This window comes from Heteronotia binoei, unplaced genomic scaffold (assembly GCF_032191835.1).
Source record: "Heteronotia binoei isolate CCM8104 ecotype False Entrance Well unplaced genomic scaffold, APGP_CSIRO_Hbin_v1 ptg000303l, whole genome shotgun sequence".
Taxonomy (NCBI): Eukaryota; Metazoa; Chordata; class Lepidosauria; order Squamata; family Gekkonidae; genus Heteronotia; species Heteronotia binoei.
Genome location: NW_026800012.1, coordinates 131980 through 148719, shown reverse-complemented (window position 1 = coordinate 148719; position 16740 = coordinate 131980). Strand labels below are relative to the sequence as shown.

The 16740-nt window shown below is 43.8% G+C and overlaps 2 protein-coding genes and 1 long non-coding RNA gene across 4 annotated transcripts in view; 2 read left to right on the top strand and 1 right to left on the bottom strand.

Moving 5' to 3' along the window:
* LOC132590566 (nicotinamide riboside kinase 1-like) overlaps positions 1 to 10099 on the top strand; it is a 38970-nt gene extending 28871 nt beyond the window's left edge. For both annotated transcript variants that reach the window (XM_060263503.1, XM_060263504.1), the window contains exons 7-9: positions 290 to 396; positions 8640 to 8720; positions 9781 to 10099. In XM_060263503.1, the coding sequence (XP_060119486.1) occupies positions 290 to 396; positions 8640 to 8720; positions 9781 to 9785 (193 nt within the window). In that variant the 3' untranslated portion in view covers positions 9786 to 10099. The remainder of the gene's footprint in view (positions 1 to 289; positions 397 to 8639; positions 8721 to 9780) is intronic.
* On the bottom strand, positions 233 to 16445 carry LOC132590567 (uncharacterized). The gene is made up of 2 exons (XR_009556702.1): positions 16290 to 16445; positions 233 to 353 (listed from the first exon to the last, which is right to left on the bottom strand). It is a non-coding gene; the product is annotated as an uncharacterized LOC132590567 (long non-coding RNA).
* Positions 16012 to 16740, top strand: part of LOC132590564 (carnosine N-methyltransferase-like) — a 23107-nt gene continuing 22378 nt past the window's right edge. The window contains exon 1 of the mRNA XM_060263502.1: positions 16012 to 16557. Within this exon, the coding sequence (XP_060119485.1) occupies positions 16262 to 16557 (296 nt within the window). The 5' untranslated portion in view covers positions 16012 to 16261. The remainder of the gene's footprint in view (positions 16558 to 16740) is intronic.

The window sequence follows — 16740 nt, the reverse complement described above, 5'->3', positions numbered from 1 at the left end:
AAAGGGCTCACAGTGGAACATGCATTAGGAATGCTAATTGTAGGCACCTGCATCATGGATTTGCTTACCTACTGATGTGGCGCTTGAATGCTGCCATAAACAGTTGAATGGAGATGGGTACAAAGAAGCCATTTGACAATGACAACTCAAGAAAAGCCCTAAGCCTAACTAAATCTTGTTTGCTTAAGCTACTAGATCATACTGCTTGAGAACAAACATATTTTTATATATAATATAGAAACTCTTGCTAAACGTGGTGTACAAGTAAAGTTCCCATATTTTTCTGTAGCACCCGAGTTTATAATCCACCAGATCCACCTGGGTACTTCGATGGACACGTATGGCCCATGTATCTGAAACATAAGAGAGAGATGGAAGAGAATGAAACAGACATTGGTATGATACCCATGGCTCTTCTTAATTTAGCTAGCTCATCTAAGCACTAGATGGTTGTTAGAATTTCAAACAGAATTCCCAATCTCTTTATCTCAAACAGTGCGATGGATCACTGGATCAAATAATCACTGAGAGGCATTTAACATGAAAAAGCAAAAATGTATTTATTTCTACAGGGACAGGGTACTGGGAGGTGAAAATAACAAACACTATAGAACTACATGCTTACACGATCATGTGCTTAATGGAAGACCACTTCCTCCTCCTCCTTGAAGTCTCTGCCTGAACAGAGCAAGTCACCTGATTAACTGACCAAACAAACAAAACAGGTTTTCTCACTTGATTGACAGCATTCAGTATCTTCTTCCTAGGTCATGCAGACAATAGGGAATCAAGTACAGTGTTAACCCTATAATGACTGGAACTTTAGAACATTGCAAAGGACATACAAAACAGATACATATTTCCAACACCCTTTCTCAATGCCTAATGTGCAAGTTATTATACATTCAATAGTCATTACTCATTATTCACTGTAACATTCACATCAACTAGATTCATCATTTAACGTAAACGTTCAAATCTAGCACAAAGTAATGGCTTTGTAAGTATATCAGCTACCATAGCTTCTGTACAACAATATTCTATCTTAATCAGCCCCTTCTGGTGTAGATCTTTCACTTGCTCACATTTAATACCAATAGATCTACTTCTGGCTGTTCTACTTTCCCATTTACATAGGGGGAGAGCCAGTTTGGTGTAGTGGTTAAGTGTGCGGACTCTTACCTGGGAGAACCGGGTTTGATTCCCCACTCCTCCACTTGCACCTGCTGGAATGGCCTTGGGTCAGCCATAGCTCTGGCAGAGGTTGTCCTTGAAAGGGCAGCTGCTGTGAGAGCTCTCTCCAGCCCCACCCACCTCACAGGGTGTCTGTTGTGGGGGAGGAAGGTAAAGGAGATTGTGAGCCGCTCTGAGACTCTTCGGAGTGGAGGGCGGGATATAAATCCAATATCATCATCATCATCATCATCATCACATAGAGCAATACACACTTGATTATCTTCATACATTACAATAGCTACAGGTTCTTTTATCTTGAAGTCTTTCAGCAGATGAAAAATCCATTCAAGTTCACTGCAGGCACTGGCTGCTGACACACACTCAGCTTCTGCTGTAGATTGTGCCACTATGGTCTGTTTTCTGCTAGTCAATTCTACAAGTCCATTTCCATAGAAAAACAAGTATCCGTTGGTTGATCTGTAATTGCACAATTTTTCTGCATAGTTTTCATCCATGTATCCAACTAGCCTGGGATTCTCAGAAGGTTCAATGATCAGTCTTAAGTCCGTAGTTCCTTTTAAGTATCTGGCAAGTTTCTTTACTGCATTCCAATCATGGTGATTAGGCAAATTTACTTTTCTGCTCAGTGTTCCAACAGCAGCTGTGATATCAGGTCTGGTAGTTTTACTCAGGTACAGGAGTTTTCCTATAGCTTCTCTGTACTCTTCAGTGTCTTTGAGTAGTTGACCACCCTGAGCTCTCAGGTATGCAGGTTCAAGAGGTATCTTAGATTCTTTTCAGTCTCTCATGCCAGGAGATTCTATAAAGTCCATAATCTTTCGTCTTTGGCACAGTTGAAAGGTTTCATCCTCGAGTCTCTCTGTCTGTATTCCTAGATAGTGTTTAATATCTTTAAGTCTTTTAACTTTGACCTCTTTGTTCAGCTTTTCAACAATGTCTTTAATGTCTTCTTTGTTCTTGCAGCTCACAACCAAATTGTCAACGCAAACCAGGATGTATTGATATTCTCCATCTTTAAGTCTAGTGTACATGTAGGGTTCAGCTTTCCCTTGCTCAAATCCTTGTTGCTGTAGTCGACCAGTTATTTTGTCATACCAGTCCTTTGTTGAGTTTGAAAACATAGTTCTCCTTGCCATGGACTTGAAAACCTTCAGGTATTTCCACGTAGATTTCCTCTGATAGCTCACCATTAAGAAACACTGTCTTAATGTCTAGGTGCTCTATAAGCATATTTCTAGATGCTGCCACACTCGGTAGTGTTTTAAGTGTAGCACTATTGACAACTGGTGCAAAAGTATCTGAATAATCAGTTCCAAATTCTTGTGCATAGCCTTTGGCTACTAGCCTTGCTTTGTACAAGTCTACAGTTCCATCATTTTTGTACTTTTGTACCCATTTGCATCCGACAGGCTTTTTTCCTGCAGGTAGCTTTGTAAGAGTCCATAGATCTTTTTCATACATGGATAGTATCTCTTGTTCCATTGCTTGAATCCATTTCTCCTTTTCTTCATTAGGTAAATCACACACTTGTTTCCAGCTCTTGGGCTCCTCTTTAGGTTTCACAGTCTCTATAGTAATCTCACAGTATCCATATTTCTGTGGTGGTTGCTCTTTTGTGCTCCTTTCTGATCCATCTTAAAATGAGTGGAGGTTCTGTCGCTCCCTGCGGTGCGGTCCCCATTTCTCCTTCTGGTTCAGTAGAGTCTTCAGAAGGTAGACCTGCCGGTTCACCGGTGGTCATTTCAGGTAACCAACTATATCAATCTTCAGAAGCATCATCAGTAACCTCAGGATCAGATTCAGGTACACAGGGTGCTCTAGGCAAATCATTATTTATTTATTATTTATTACTTCCCATTTATATCCCGCCCTCTCCGCAAGCGGACTCAGGGCGGCTTACAACATTATAAAAACAATCAATCCAATAAAACATATAAAACCATAATTTACATATATTAACTTTAAAACCATTCTATAGCGCTATTTCAGTCCAGTATAGGCGGTATTAACTTCTCAACCAAGATCGCCAGCATTCTGTAGGATGTTCGGTGGCAGCCTTTTTTCAATCAAACCGCAAAAGCCTGTTTGAACAATTCGGTCTTACAGGCCCTGCGGAACGCAGACAAATCCCGCAGGGCCCTTACAGCTTCTGGGAGGGTGTTCCAAAGTTCTGGTGCTGCCACCGAAAAAGCCCTGGATCTCGTTATACATAGCCTGGCTTCTTTTGGGCCAGGGGCAGACAACAGATTTTTTGTCCCTGATCGCAGTGCTCTCTGGGGGATATATGGGGAAAGGCGGTCCCGTAGATAGGCAGGTCCCTGACCATAGAGGGCTTTAAAGGTTAATACCAACACCTTGAAGCGAACTCGGAACACAACAGGCAACCAGTGCAGCTCTCTCAGCACTGGCTGAATGTGCTCCCGTCGCGGCAGCCCCATTAACAGCCGTGCCGCAGCGTTTGCACTAGTTGTAGTCTCCGGGTTAGCGTCAAGGGTAGCCCCATGTAGAGAGGATTACAGTGATCTATTCTTGAGGTGACCGTAGCTTGGATTACCGTCGCTAAGTCGTTGCGCCCCAGGTAAGGAGCCAGCTGCCGCGCTTGCCGAAGATGAAAGAAGGCAGATCTAACAGTGGCTGCTACCTGAGCCTCCATTGTAAGGGAGGACTCAAGAAGCACGCCTAAGCTCTTGACCTTAGGGACCGGTATCAGTGGTGCCCCGTCAAGAGCCGGCAGCTGGATCTCTCTCCCCGGACCGCCCCGACCCAGGTAGAGAACCCCCGTCTTCGTCGGATTCAATTTCAGCCGACTCAGCCTGAGCCAAGAAGCCACGGTTTGTAACGCCAGGTCTAGATTTTCCGGAGTACAGTCAGACTGGCCACCCATCAATAGATAGAGCTGGGTGTCATCTGCATATTGATGGCAACCCAGTCCGTACCTCCTGACAATCTGGGCAAGGGGGCGCATATAGATGTTAAATAGCATCGGGGATAGGACCGCTCCCTGCGGCACCCCACAACTAAGAGAGTGCCTCTGGGACGCTTCCTCCCCTATCACCACCCTTTGTCCCCGATCTTGGAGAAAGGAGGTCAGCCACTGTAAGGCAGATCCCCAAATCCCCACATCGGCGAGGTGGCTAGTCAGTAGCTGATGGTCAACCGTGTCAAAAGCGGCTGACAGATCTAATAATAACAGCACCGCAGAGCCGCCCTGTTCCAGATGTCTCATAAGGTCATCTATGAGAGCGACCAGAACTGTCTCCGTTCCGTGACCTGGCCTAAAGCCGGACTGGAATGGATCCAGTGTGGAAGTGTCCTCCAGGAATCCCTGCAGCTGAATCGCCACCGCCCGCTCTATGACCTTACCCAGAAAGGGAAGGTTTGACACCGGCCGATAGTTCGCCAATATGGCCGGGTCTGCTGATAGTTTTTTTTTAAGAGGGGATGGACCACTGCCTCTTTAAGAGGTGTGGGAAAGATCCCTTCGATCAGGGACCTGTTGATAATGTCCTGTAGTGGTTCACGCAGCCACGTTTGGCTGGCCTTTATAAGCCAAGACGGGCACGGATCTAACCTACAGGTCGTAGGGCGCACAGCTGCAAGGATCCTGTTGACTTCCTCCAGACTGAGTGGACCGAAGGAGTCCAGAATTGGACCAGAAGACGCGCTCGGTGCCCCAAGTTCATCTACTGTATTAATTATAGCGGGTAAGTCGTGTCGGAACGACGAGACCTTATCTGCGAAAAAACTCGCAAAAGCCTCACAGCCTATTTCCAATTCTCTATTATTTTGTTTGCCCTGCGGCAGTTCTGTTAATGACTGAATTATACTAAACAATTGTGTCGCAGATGCGATTCTGGATGCAAAGTGATCCTTCTTTGCAATCCGAATAGCCATCTTATAGGTCCTCATAAATGACCTATATGATGTTCTCGTAGCTTCGTCACGAGCGTGGCACCATTGTCTCTCTAGTCGTCTTAATCGTCGCTTCATTGATTGCAGCTCCGGGGTATACCGCGGATCGTGATCGAGGATGAAGAAGACATCGGGGAGCGATTTCGTCGATGGCCTCGGAGAGCCGGTTATTCCAGGTCTCCACTAGCTCATCCAACGAGTCGCCGGTGGGCCAAGGATCCCGTATAGCCATTTGAAGCCGCAACAGGTCCATTTGACTACGCGGGCGAGCCAAAATCTGCTCACCGCCTAAACGGGACAGGGGTGGCATGTCCACACGGGCCTTCAGGGCCTGGTGGTCAGACCATGGCACTGCCTCGGCAGATATCTGACCCACTACTACTCCCGCCGCAAAGATCAGGTCTAGTGTGTGTCCAGCCTGATGCGTGGGCGCTGTTACATATTGGGAAAGTCCTAGTGCTGCCATGGAAAGCACTAGGTCCGTCGCACGAGTGGAAGCTGCGTCCTCAGCATGGACATTGAAGTCACCCAGGACTATAAGTCGAGGGTGCTCCAATGCCCAGCCTGCTACAGCCTCCATCAGGGACGGCAGGGCACTGGCCGGTGCGTTAGGCGGATGGTACACCAGCCAGATTGCCAAACTTTCCCCAACGTCCCACACCAGGCCCACACACTCCATGCCCTTGATCTCTGCTGGCGGAAGTATCCTGAAGGAGCAATCCTCCCGTATGAAAAAAGCCACCCCGCCCGCTAGTCCGGGCCTGGTGAAGGACAGAGAACCCAGGCGGGGCAACTTGGGAGAGAGCAACTGTCTCCCCCTCCCGCACCCAGGTTTCCGTCACGCAAGCCAGGTCCATGTCCTGCCTGGTGAAAAATTCTTGCAGGACTGAGGTTTTATTATTTATGGACCTGGCATTGCACATCACCAGGGATGGAGGCGAGTGTCTCCATTTGGCCTTCCCACTTGCCATCCTTGGGATGGGACACAGGCTGGAAGGGGAGCGAGCCCTCTTGTGTCTCATACTCCTTCCATTCACACTCTGCCTGTTCCCACCGCTGTACTTTCCCCTCCCCAGGAGCACTGGAATCCCCTGGCCCGACATCTCTTACCAAAGATTTTCCGAAGTCTGGGTCTCTCCGTCATCCACAAACACAACATTACAATGTTGTCTTATTCAGCTTTGGATCATAGACTCTGTAGCTGTTTCCCACTGAGGGATATCCTACTATGAATCCAATCTCATACCTTGCATCAAGCTTCCCTCTATTTTCTCTAGGAACATATGCATAGGCTTTTGCTCCAAAAGTTTTAATATGCTTAAGTCCTGGCTTCTTGCCAAACCAAGCCTGGAACGGAGTAATTCCTGTTACTTTTGAAGGTATTCTATTGTGGATATACACTGCTGTATTTACAGCTTCAGCTCACAGGCCTTTAGGTAATCCAGAATGCATCAGCATTGCTCTGGTCATTTCCTGTAACACACGATTAAGTCTCTCTGCACTTCCATTCTGCTTTGGAGTGTATGGGACAGTCACTTTGTGTTCAATCCCTTCTGCTTTCAGAAACTTCTTAAACTCAGTATTGCAATATTCACCACCTCCATCTGTCAGCAAGCTTTGAGGTGCACATCCAAATCTGTTTTTTAACCATGGCAACATATTCTTTAAGTTTATCAAGAGTCTCATCTTTTTGATTTGAGCATATAAACAGTGCTATATTTTGTCTTTGCTTCTGTGAAAACTGAGAAATTTATTTCTCCCAATCGAAGCTTTTATAGGCCCAACAACATCACTGAATATTGTTTTCAAAAACCTTTCATTATGCACACTGCTTTTTTCACATCTTTCCTTGGATTTATCGCAATGCACAACATCAAGTCCGCAATCCTTTAGCAACTTCTCAACACTCTGCATGCTTCTGTGTGCTAATTTATACATGCCAAGCATAAACACATCTGTGGTCACACTTTCTGCCTTCAGTCTAGCAAACAGTCTTTTCCACAACATCAACAGCATCTGACCTTTCACAAGTCCATAATATAATGAGCTCCATTTCTTTCATCCTGTTTAAAACTAATTCCAGAATTCTTCTGAATAATTTCACCATCATCTCTTTTATCAAGATATACAGCATAATTATTTCTTACAAGCACTTGGCTTGAAAGTAAATTCTCAATTGATTCAGGTGCATAAGCTACATTTTTCAGTCTTACTGGCATTAAATCTCCATCAGTGGTAAGCAATTTCATTTTGATCTCACCCACACCACAAACTAGTAAGGGTTTCTGGTTGGCACCTATAATTTCAGGTCTTTGTGTTAAGAGCCAGAATGAGAAATTATTCTTAGTCAACTTCAGTAAAATCCTATCAATGGCTGTGGGAGCTACCACCAGTTCAGTTTGCACTTGATTATCCCAGATGGTATGGCCTAATATTCTAATTAGCGTGTGACCTAATATGTTAATATTAGGCAATGTTGTCAAATATGCTAATGAGTTCCTGCTGGGATTTTTCTCCAAAAAAAGCCCTGGACCTAGGCATTTGCCTAGGGTGGCAGGTTGGGGTTTCTCTGTGTATGTGTGTGTTGCAAATTAGGCTCTCCCCACCTGACTTCAAATAGAAAAACAATTTACATTAATTTTGCCACCCTGAATCGTTCTCCCTTGGCAAAGCACTATTTTTTAAGTTGATAATTTTGTATGGCCCGGGAATGATGATAGAAATATCCGAATGGCCCTTAGCAGAAAAAAGGTTCTCCACCTTTTTTCCCCACCTCAGTTTTAAAGAGTTGGTTTACTGCTGCTGTACAGCTGCTGCAGGGAATGGCTTTTTAAAAAATAAAGTAGCACCCAAAAGGGCTTGAGGTGCCACTGAGGCATTGGGGGAGGAAGGGCTCCTGCCTTCTCTCCTCGAAGCTGCTTTCCTGTGCAGGAAGAGTGATGATGGGGAGTTATTTCCTTGTTTTTGCTTCTCCATGTGGAGTATTCTGTGCACATGAAAAAACGAACATAGGGAGATGACCAGGAGGGGGAGACAGGAGCCCTTCCTTCCTCCTTGGTGGTTTCCTGAATGCCCTTGGGCTCTCCTTTGTTTTTAAAGAGCCATTCCTTGCAGCTGCTGTGCAGTTTCGTGGCATCTGAGTTGGGCTTGGGCAACCAAGATCCATCTCTTCATGAATATGAATGTGTGGTTTGGCCTTGACCAGTACAAACGACTAGGAGGGGTGGGAAAAAGGTTGGTCTCCCAAAAATGCTGTAACATGCCTCATTCAACAGTATAAAGGGAAGGAAAGATGTAGCCAAACATCAAGGGACTGGTCTTGCAACATTCTCTTGATGCACAAGACTCAGCTGTGGTTAGACTAACAAATGAAAAAAGCCAGTATTGGGTGGGGGAGTGTTACGGAGGCAAAAAGTATGTAATAATTCTGAATTACCCTAGTGGTATTTTAGATGGGTGATGCTGAAAGCTGTTGTATTTAGAGAAATTCTGGCTTTGTTGTAACTTGTCTGTTGCTTCTCTTTTTTCAGTTTATTTGGATGGAACACAATTACAAGATGATCTCTGTTCAAGGATACGTAATGATATACTACAGGAGCTGGAGAAGGCAAGTAAGTGACATGGGTTAAAATGGCATGCACTCAGTTCTGCTTATTTGGCTAGTGATTTCTCAAATGATCCTGCCTCAAGGGGTGGGAAGTATAAATAGAAGTAGTAGTAGTAGTAGCTGTTGCTGCTGTTACTACATGATATGAGCAACAAATTAGTTTCTTAGAAGCTTGTTAATGCTCATCCAGAGAGGTTGTTCACTGTCTTTCTGTGTTCTGAGCTTACATCTTTCCCATGAGCTTATGCTGGAAGTGGGTAATTTTACTGTGTCTACATTGGCTGTGATTGGGCCAGCTGTGTCTACATTGGCTGTGACTGGGCCAGTCACTCACGGAGATGAGACACAGTGGAGACTTGTGGAGAAAAAGTTCATTTATGGAAGCAAGTATACTTTATTTTTGCACTCCAAATACTGTGTGTATGTTCTTTCAAACTGGGGGGGAATCTCTCAGAAATTGGATAAGTAACAGTTTAGGCTTAGGGTTTGTGTTTTGCAGAGCTTCTGGGAAATATTACCAACCTCCATATTGGTTAAGGTCATAACAAATTGCTTAATTAAAAGTTTGTCATAGCTAACTGAAATGCCTTTGGTTGTATGGGATTGGATCCTACTGAAAAGCTTACAGAATGTGGAGTTAATGTTTCCCCAGCTCCTTTGTGCCTCTCCCCCCCCCCCACCAAAAAATCTTCCAGCAAGAGCCAAGGAATGCTTGTAAATAAAATGAAGTAGGTACAGGATTGGGTACCTGACTCTTCCTCCTTACTGCAGTCTCATATACTGTAGTGCATTTTGCTTACAAGCATATCTTGCCCCTTGTGGAGGATTTGGGGGAGCAGGCCCAGTGTAAAGGTGGGGATTCTGAGAAACCCCAAGGCTTTCTATAGAATCCAACCCACAGTAACAATAGATTGCAGTTTGTGTTCTCTGGTAGCTTGTGAAAAGAACTCATCAATTAAATTAACCCCCCCTCACTCATTTGTGTTTGTTTAGCCAATGACTGATGTCTAAAAGAAACTCTAGTCCAATATCTGTGAATTAATGTGTATATATTTTTCTTTCAGGTTAGTTGGGTGCTGTTGTCAAGCATATATAGATCCTAAGAACTTCTGATATTTCTGGATGACAGCGATAACTAACCCATTAAAACCCACAGAGGATGTTTTCCAAAAGAAGGCCTTCTAAATCAATGTTGATCAGGACTGCTGGGATACTTCTATTAATGAATTCATTTTCTGCCTGTTTCCCATTGGAGCAGTGTCACACTGATGCATTTGCAAATACTTGCGATTTCTTGGTCTGGAGTCCTAAACAACAGCTGGGAACTTTGAGACTATATTACACTAGCCACTTTACTCAGGAAAGTGCCAGTTTTCTCAGCAATTTCCTCTTTTTGTCTTAAATGACAGTGACCTCAAAGGGGGGTGTAGGTTCCCCTCCATTCAGTGGACCTTGAAGCTAAGGCCTTTCTCATTAACTTTTCATTTTTATCTGCCCAGCACTACTGCAGAGTCAGACCTTAATACTTATAGACAAACAAAGGGAAAAGGAAGCTCTCTTCTCTTCTAAATCCAAATTTGCTGCTTTTGCTAAAGGTAGCATTGCTCTAGAGTAAATAACAGGGCGACCAGAATGCTCAAAGTAAATGTTAATTAGGATGGCAACAGTACAAGAGCATAATCCACATTCTCTCTACCATCACATCACTCTCCACCCTCACACAAATGTAGCTGGGAACTGCTAGTATGTTTCTGAACATTGTTGGCACCAAAGTTAGGTCTAACAAAGAAGCTTGCATTCTGATATTCATCTAAGAGCAAAGGATTGATCATCTTACACAAATGTGAGATTTCTTGTGTGTCTAGCAATGTCGTTCAGTTAGAGACCGGTGCTGAGTGGAAGGTTTATAATGCTGTGTCTTGAGATCAAAACAGGCAAGGCACTGGGAGATCCTTCAAGGAGCATGAGGGAGACCCACTGTTGATCAAAGCATCTCTCCTCCCTCATGTGGTTTTCCACAGAAAAGAACTGCACACTGTTCAGGAAAAGGGATGAGTTTCCTTAGGGTAGAGAAGGATCAGCCTAGAGTATATCTGACAAGTCACTACTTCAAGACTGCCAGTAAAGGGGAATTCACCAGGTAGCTCTCTAGGTAGTTGATTCCACTGACTCTAAAAACGTTTTTCCTAATATCCAGTTGGTGCCTTCCTGCCGTTAATTTAAACCCATTGTTGCAAGTCCTCTCTACTGCCAACAGGAACAGCTCCCTGCCCTCCTCTAAGTGACAGCCCTTGAAATACTTCAAGAGAGCAATCATGTCACCCCCCTCAACCTCCTCTTCTTCAGACTGAACATTCCCAAGTCCCTCAGGCTTTCCTCATAGGACTTGGTCTCCAGGCCCCTGATTATCTTCGTCACTCTTTCCAACTGCTCCATGCTGTCCACATTCTTTTTGAAGCGAGATCTCCATAAATGCACCTCCCAAAACCCTCCATGTTTTTCAAACAATCTCTTCGTGACTTCAGTATACAATCTTAAAGTACTGTTGTAGTTTTGGCATCTTGTCTGTTTTAATCCTCATTAGTTGTGTGTGTGTGATGGGTTCTGAGTCTCCAATTCTAGTGAATGAGCCACCAAAACTTCTACTGTCTGCTAGTGATAAAGGTTTTTAGTCTACCCATATTTTTCCTGCTTTGACACTGTTACCCCTGTAAGCTTCAAGACGACGATCACCTTTTCTGAGTAATGATACACATAGGACTACTTCAGGGAAGAATGACAGAACTACTCCAGCAGATTCAGACTCCCATTTCCAAATGCAGTGGCCAGGGCTATTTTTTTTTCCAAGGGAGAGAAAGGGGAAGTTCTTTGACACTTCCCTTGTCATTTTTCTACCTTGGGGAAGACAACCCGAGCAGCTGCATTTGACAAAGGGAAAATTATTATAAAACTATGTCTAGTTTGTCCTAGCATGCTGTCTGTTTTAACATTAATAAAACTAGCGTATCTTCTCAGGCCTAATCCCAGTGGGCAATAGTGTCTGCTGCCATGGGTCCCATGTTGTAGGGGGCACCAACGAAGGAGGACAGATTCTCTGGATCCCATGGTGGGGATGTCTGATGGGGGCAAGTGTTCTGGGTGGCAGTGGCTTATTCACACCTGCCATATCTGGAGTGTGGCCAGCTGGCTTGTAGCAGCAGCTCCTGCCTACTTCACAAGGGGTGAGGGCTGCCCCTTGCTTAGATCCTGATAATGGGAAGTAAGTGTGGTGGTAGCCTGGTAGGAGGTGGCAGTGATTCTGGGGCTGCATCCTGGTTTCTGTTCCAGGATCCCAGAATCACTCAGACCTCTCTCTCCTGCTGCTTTCTCATGCAGAGCACTCTTCATTTATGTGGTTTGGCTAGTTATACAATATTCAAGATCCCCTGGAAACTTACATCTCAAGATCTGAAGCAGCTGTATAACCTAAGGGGTGGATATATATGGCAGACTTTAATCCTCATAAATAAAGAAAATGCTTGTAACACAATGTCAGAACTAGGTTAATTTCTCCAAGAATCAACTAAATGCAGTGCTATGCAATAATTTTCCACCAAAGCACTTCTACATTTTTCTTCTAGAAGCCAGTGTGTCACAGCTGCTTTTATTTAATAGTTAATCTCTATTTACCATTGTTGCAGTATCACAAACTAAAGTTAGCGAAGTGTTGCTTTTTAACAAGTTGGGAAGGATAAGAGTGGCTCTTGTGTGTGATGAAGCATCCACTGCCATGCTATGGGCTTGCAGTATGTGTCCAAGTAAAATTATCGGTTCAGAATTATGCATGCTGCAAGGCAGAGCTACCCTAACCCTTGCTTGCACGTTAGAAAGTATGCAACACTGTCTGTCCTCTTTTCCTATCATCTGCCACCTTCTGGAGCCACTGCTGAGGCTTTGCGTTCAGCTAGATAACTGGTTGTCATATCACTGTACATAACCCTTTTTCCTGTTTGTACTGGCATCAGGAGCTATACATGCCTTCCCATGTTCTAGGGTTTCCATACTCCTGCTAGGGGCAGGGTTTCCCCTGATTTTAGGGCCTCCTGCCTACTACCATGAAACTGGGCAGTGGTGGATGCCCCACCCCCAAAGAGCGCCAGGCCCAGAGTCCCCCACTGGTAGTTAAGACCTGGCAACCCTACCGTGTTTTTTAATAATAAAAATATTTATGACCTGTCTTTCACCTTCCAAAGAAACTCTAGGCAGTTTACAAGAAATTTAATCTGGGTGAGCTTGCCACTAATACTTGAAAGACAAAAGTCTATACGGCACAACTCATAATGGCTTTTTAAAGGGAAACCCTCCCTCAAATGGTTTCCTGAATAATGTTCCTTTGCAATGTATCTTAACACTGCCAGGGTTGATTCTGTTCCATAGTAACACCACCAATGAAACGGCTTGTGATCTAATTGCGGCATACCTGATCACCATAGTTTATATTCATCATGTCCTCAATCAGGAATAAAATGGTCTGATGGGTTTATACCAGGAAATATAGTCTTTTTTTGGTATATGGATCCCCAAGGCATGAAGGGCATTAAATAGAACAAGCATTTTGAATTGAAATTTAAAAATGAACAAGCATAAACTTGGGCAAATCTGCCTGATCCAATAAAAAAAGCTAGTAGCCTTATTCTATTCTAATTGTCTTTGAAAGTAGATTTAACAAATCTATTATACTCATGTCATTCATAAACAAATGAAATTTCATTATTAGCTGGCTAATGGCAAGGAACTGTCCCAGAGAGTCAGTCAGTCAGTCAGTTTATTGCGGCTCTAGGCCAATCGACAGCAACAACACAACTCATCAATAACAATACAACACAACACCAAGTTGAAATATAATGTAACAATATAAAACTTGTACATCCATCAAAGTGGTAATAAAATTAGCAGAGAGTTCTGGCACTGAAATGTCAAAATGAGGAGGGAAAGTTATGAACGTTGTAGTGTTGCATTTAGTGATTCTTGGCATACTTCCTTGTGTATGAAGCCCTTGCCCAGTTTGAAAACTGGAGCTAACCTACTTGCAAAATTAGTTTATTGAAATTAACTAGTCTATTGCCAGCTTCTCTGATTTCAGAGCAGAAACTGCCTAGAATATTTTTGTTTGTAAAAGGTATGCTCTTTTCACATGCATAAGCCCTTTTTCATGTTCTAAAAAACAAAACAAAGCTTTCATTTTTATTCAGCAAGTTATGCCCAACAGAATATTTAACAGTATATTCAATTATATTTGAATAAAGGTGCCTTTTAAGCCCCTGACTTTAGAATTCATGCAGCAACAGGAATATAAATTTATAATTTTATTTCAGAAGCTACTTTGTGAGATAATCTTGTATCACCAGATGATGTATGTTCTAATTGTTTTTAAATAAACACAAACCTCTATTTAAAGACAGATTCAGTAAACATGATTTAAATTCTAAAGGAGTTGCTATCCATAGCATATACATCTGCAAATTTCATAGGGCAAAGTTTCAGTGGAAGTATTAGCCAAACTAATATAGAAAAAGGAATCTATCTTGTAGGTGAGGTAGATCTTCGCCTTCTGCCATGTTCTAATGAAGGCTATTGAGAAGTATCCTGTGGGTGTTGTTTTCTTCAGATGCCAATAAATGCTGAAAACTACTATAGTGGAAACTTGCATATGATGTTTAGGTTTTTGTTTGCAGCTATGATTTGGGGACAACAAAAAGCAGAAGTAGCCTATTCCTTAAAGGTATGTTTCATATACAGATTGATCCAGTGCATGCTCAGCACTTACATTTAAGTGAGTCTTATATTCACATAACTACATTCTAGTCTTATATAAATGGCAGTTCCTTCTTCAGGACAGGAATAGGGCAGATGGCTTCCACAATACAGAACGGAGTTTTTTGACCATTATAGAAATGTAACCTAGTTTCTTCCTTACTGTCTCCAACTCCTTTGAGCCCTTAGTAAGAACTGGGTAGCTTGCAGCATAAAATTACACATGGTGCCAGGCTTCCTTTTTAACCTAGCACGGTGTAGTTGTTCATGTAAGACTAGGATCTGGCAGGTTTGAAATCCCCATTCTTTCATGGCTACTTGCTGAGTGAACTTGGATTAGTCACACGCACTCATCCTAATTTACTTCAAAGGGTTGTTTGAGGATAAAATGGAGAACAGAACTATGTAACTTGCTTTGGGTCCTCATGGTGGGAAGATGGGGGTGTATATACAGGGAAAATAAATTTTAAAGCAAACTTACTCACAGGTAAGTACAAAAATGAAAATGTCAGGATACATAAAACGGATTCCAATGTCTACACTAATACAGAGTATGGGAAACACGCAGGAGGAACCAATATAGGAAGGAGCTATGATCTAATTGGCATTACTCAAACTTGGTATGATGACACAACTGGAATATTAGGAATGAGGGGCACAACTTTGTAAAAAGGGATAGACAGATAAGGAAGGGCAGAGGAGTAGCATTATATGTAAAGGAGGTATGTACTTGTGAGGAAGTACATGACTCAGAATATTAGTTCAACTGAGTCTAGGAAAAATAAAAGGAGTAATAAATAATAGTATGTTTGGGGGGGGGGGGGTGTGTCTACAGTAGATCACCAAGCCAGGCAGAGAACTTGGATAAGACATTCTTAGAACATACTACAAAGTTCTTAAAAAGAAAGGACACAGTGGTCATAGATTTGTTACCCGGCTGAAAGATCATACCCAAAGAGTGGTTGTGAAGGGATCTGAGTAAGGGAGCTTTGACCCTGAAAATCTAGGTGCAGTCTAATGTGCTACTGAATTTGAACTTAGTTCTTCTGCAAGCAGCTACCCTCTGAATCTATTACAAGGATAATTCTTGGGAGTATATAGTCTAAATTTTTTGCCTTGCAATACCTCTGGATCTGTTATTAAATTGTGAATGGAAGGGGGAAGTGTTATGTCTCCACCAAAGTATTATAATCTACAATTTGTACTCTACAAAATGTAGACTGCCCAATGGTCGTCCCTTTCTTTTGGCCATTTGGAAACAATGAATTCATAGACAAGCAGAAGGAACTAACGGATTACAATAGCAAAAATATATAATCGCTTTCTCCTTGGTTTGGAGTGGTCTAAGGATGGTGAACAAGTCCAAACTCGGAATCAAAAAAGACCAATTTCTAGGGCAAAGAACTGTGATACCCAAATATACACAAGCACGCATCCTGTTGCCCAACCACAGGCCGTCGAGCACCGTTTTTGCCTTCCAGCTCACAATTCCGCCAACAGAAGAGCTACTGTAGACCTCAAATCTCTATGGTTGGGGCGGAGAGAGAAGCAAGGCGGAAGTTCTTACTGCGTTTGCGCCTTGTTGGCTTACTCCGGGCGCTTGCGTGCTGACAACTTCGGCGGGGGCGGTGCTTTTGTTTTCGAGGAAAGGTGGTTGGTTGTTCGGCTTGCGTTTGTTTCTTTGTGAAGCCGGAAGCGGCCGCACGCGGCGGTGCAACCGTTAGGCTTGCCGCTTAGAGAGGAAGAAGCGGGATGTCGGTTGCCGCCGCGTGTGCCTTACCTCAGCAAGAGCAGTTGCAATTGCAGCCGCCGGTGAAGGCCATGCGCAGAGGCAGCCGGCCGAGCCCAGAAGGGGGAGAAGAGGAGAAGCAGCCGGAGCAGCCCGTGTGGGACCGGGAAATGACGTTTTGTAGCGAGCGGCGCAGGCGGCAGCCGCAGCCACAGCAGAAGCGGCAACCAGCGGCGGCCGCAGGAACAGCGGCAGAAGAGGAGGAGCGACTTGAGCGGGACCACTTCCGGAGAATCATCAACGCCTTCCGTTACTATGGGTAACCAAACCCCCAAGTTGCATTGATAGCCCTCAGCCCCATAGTGGTGGCGATACGGGGACTCGGGTTTGGTGACCTGGGCCGTGGCAACTTCTCAGACTTAGAGCCGTTCATCTTTCCAAGGAGTTTAAAAGGGAAAGAGAGTTTGTGTTAGAATTCGCAGCAGTCTCATCAACCTGCAGT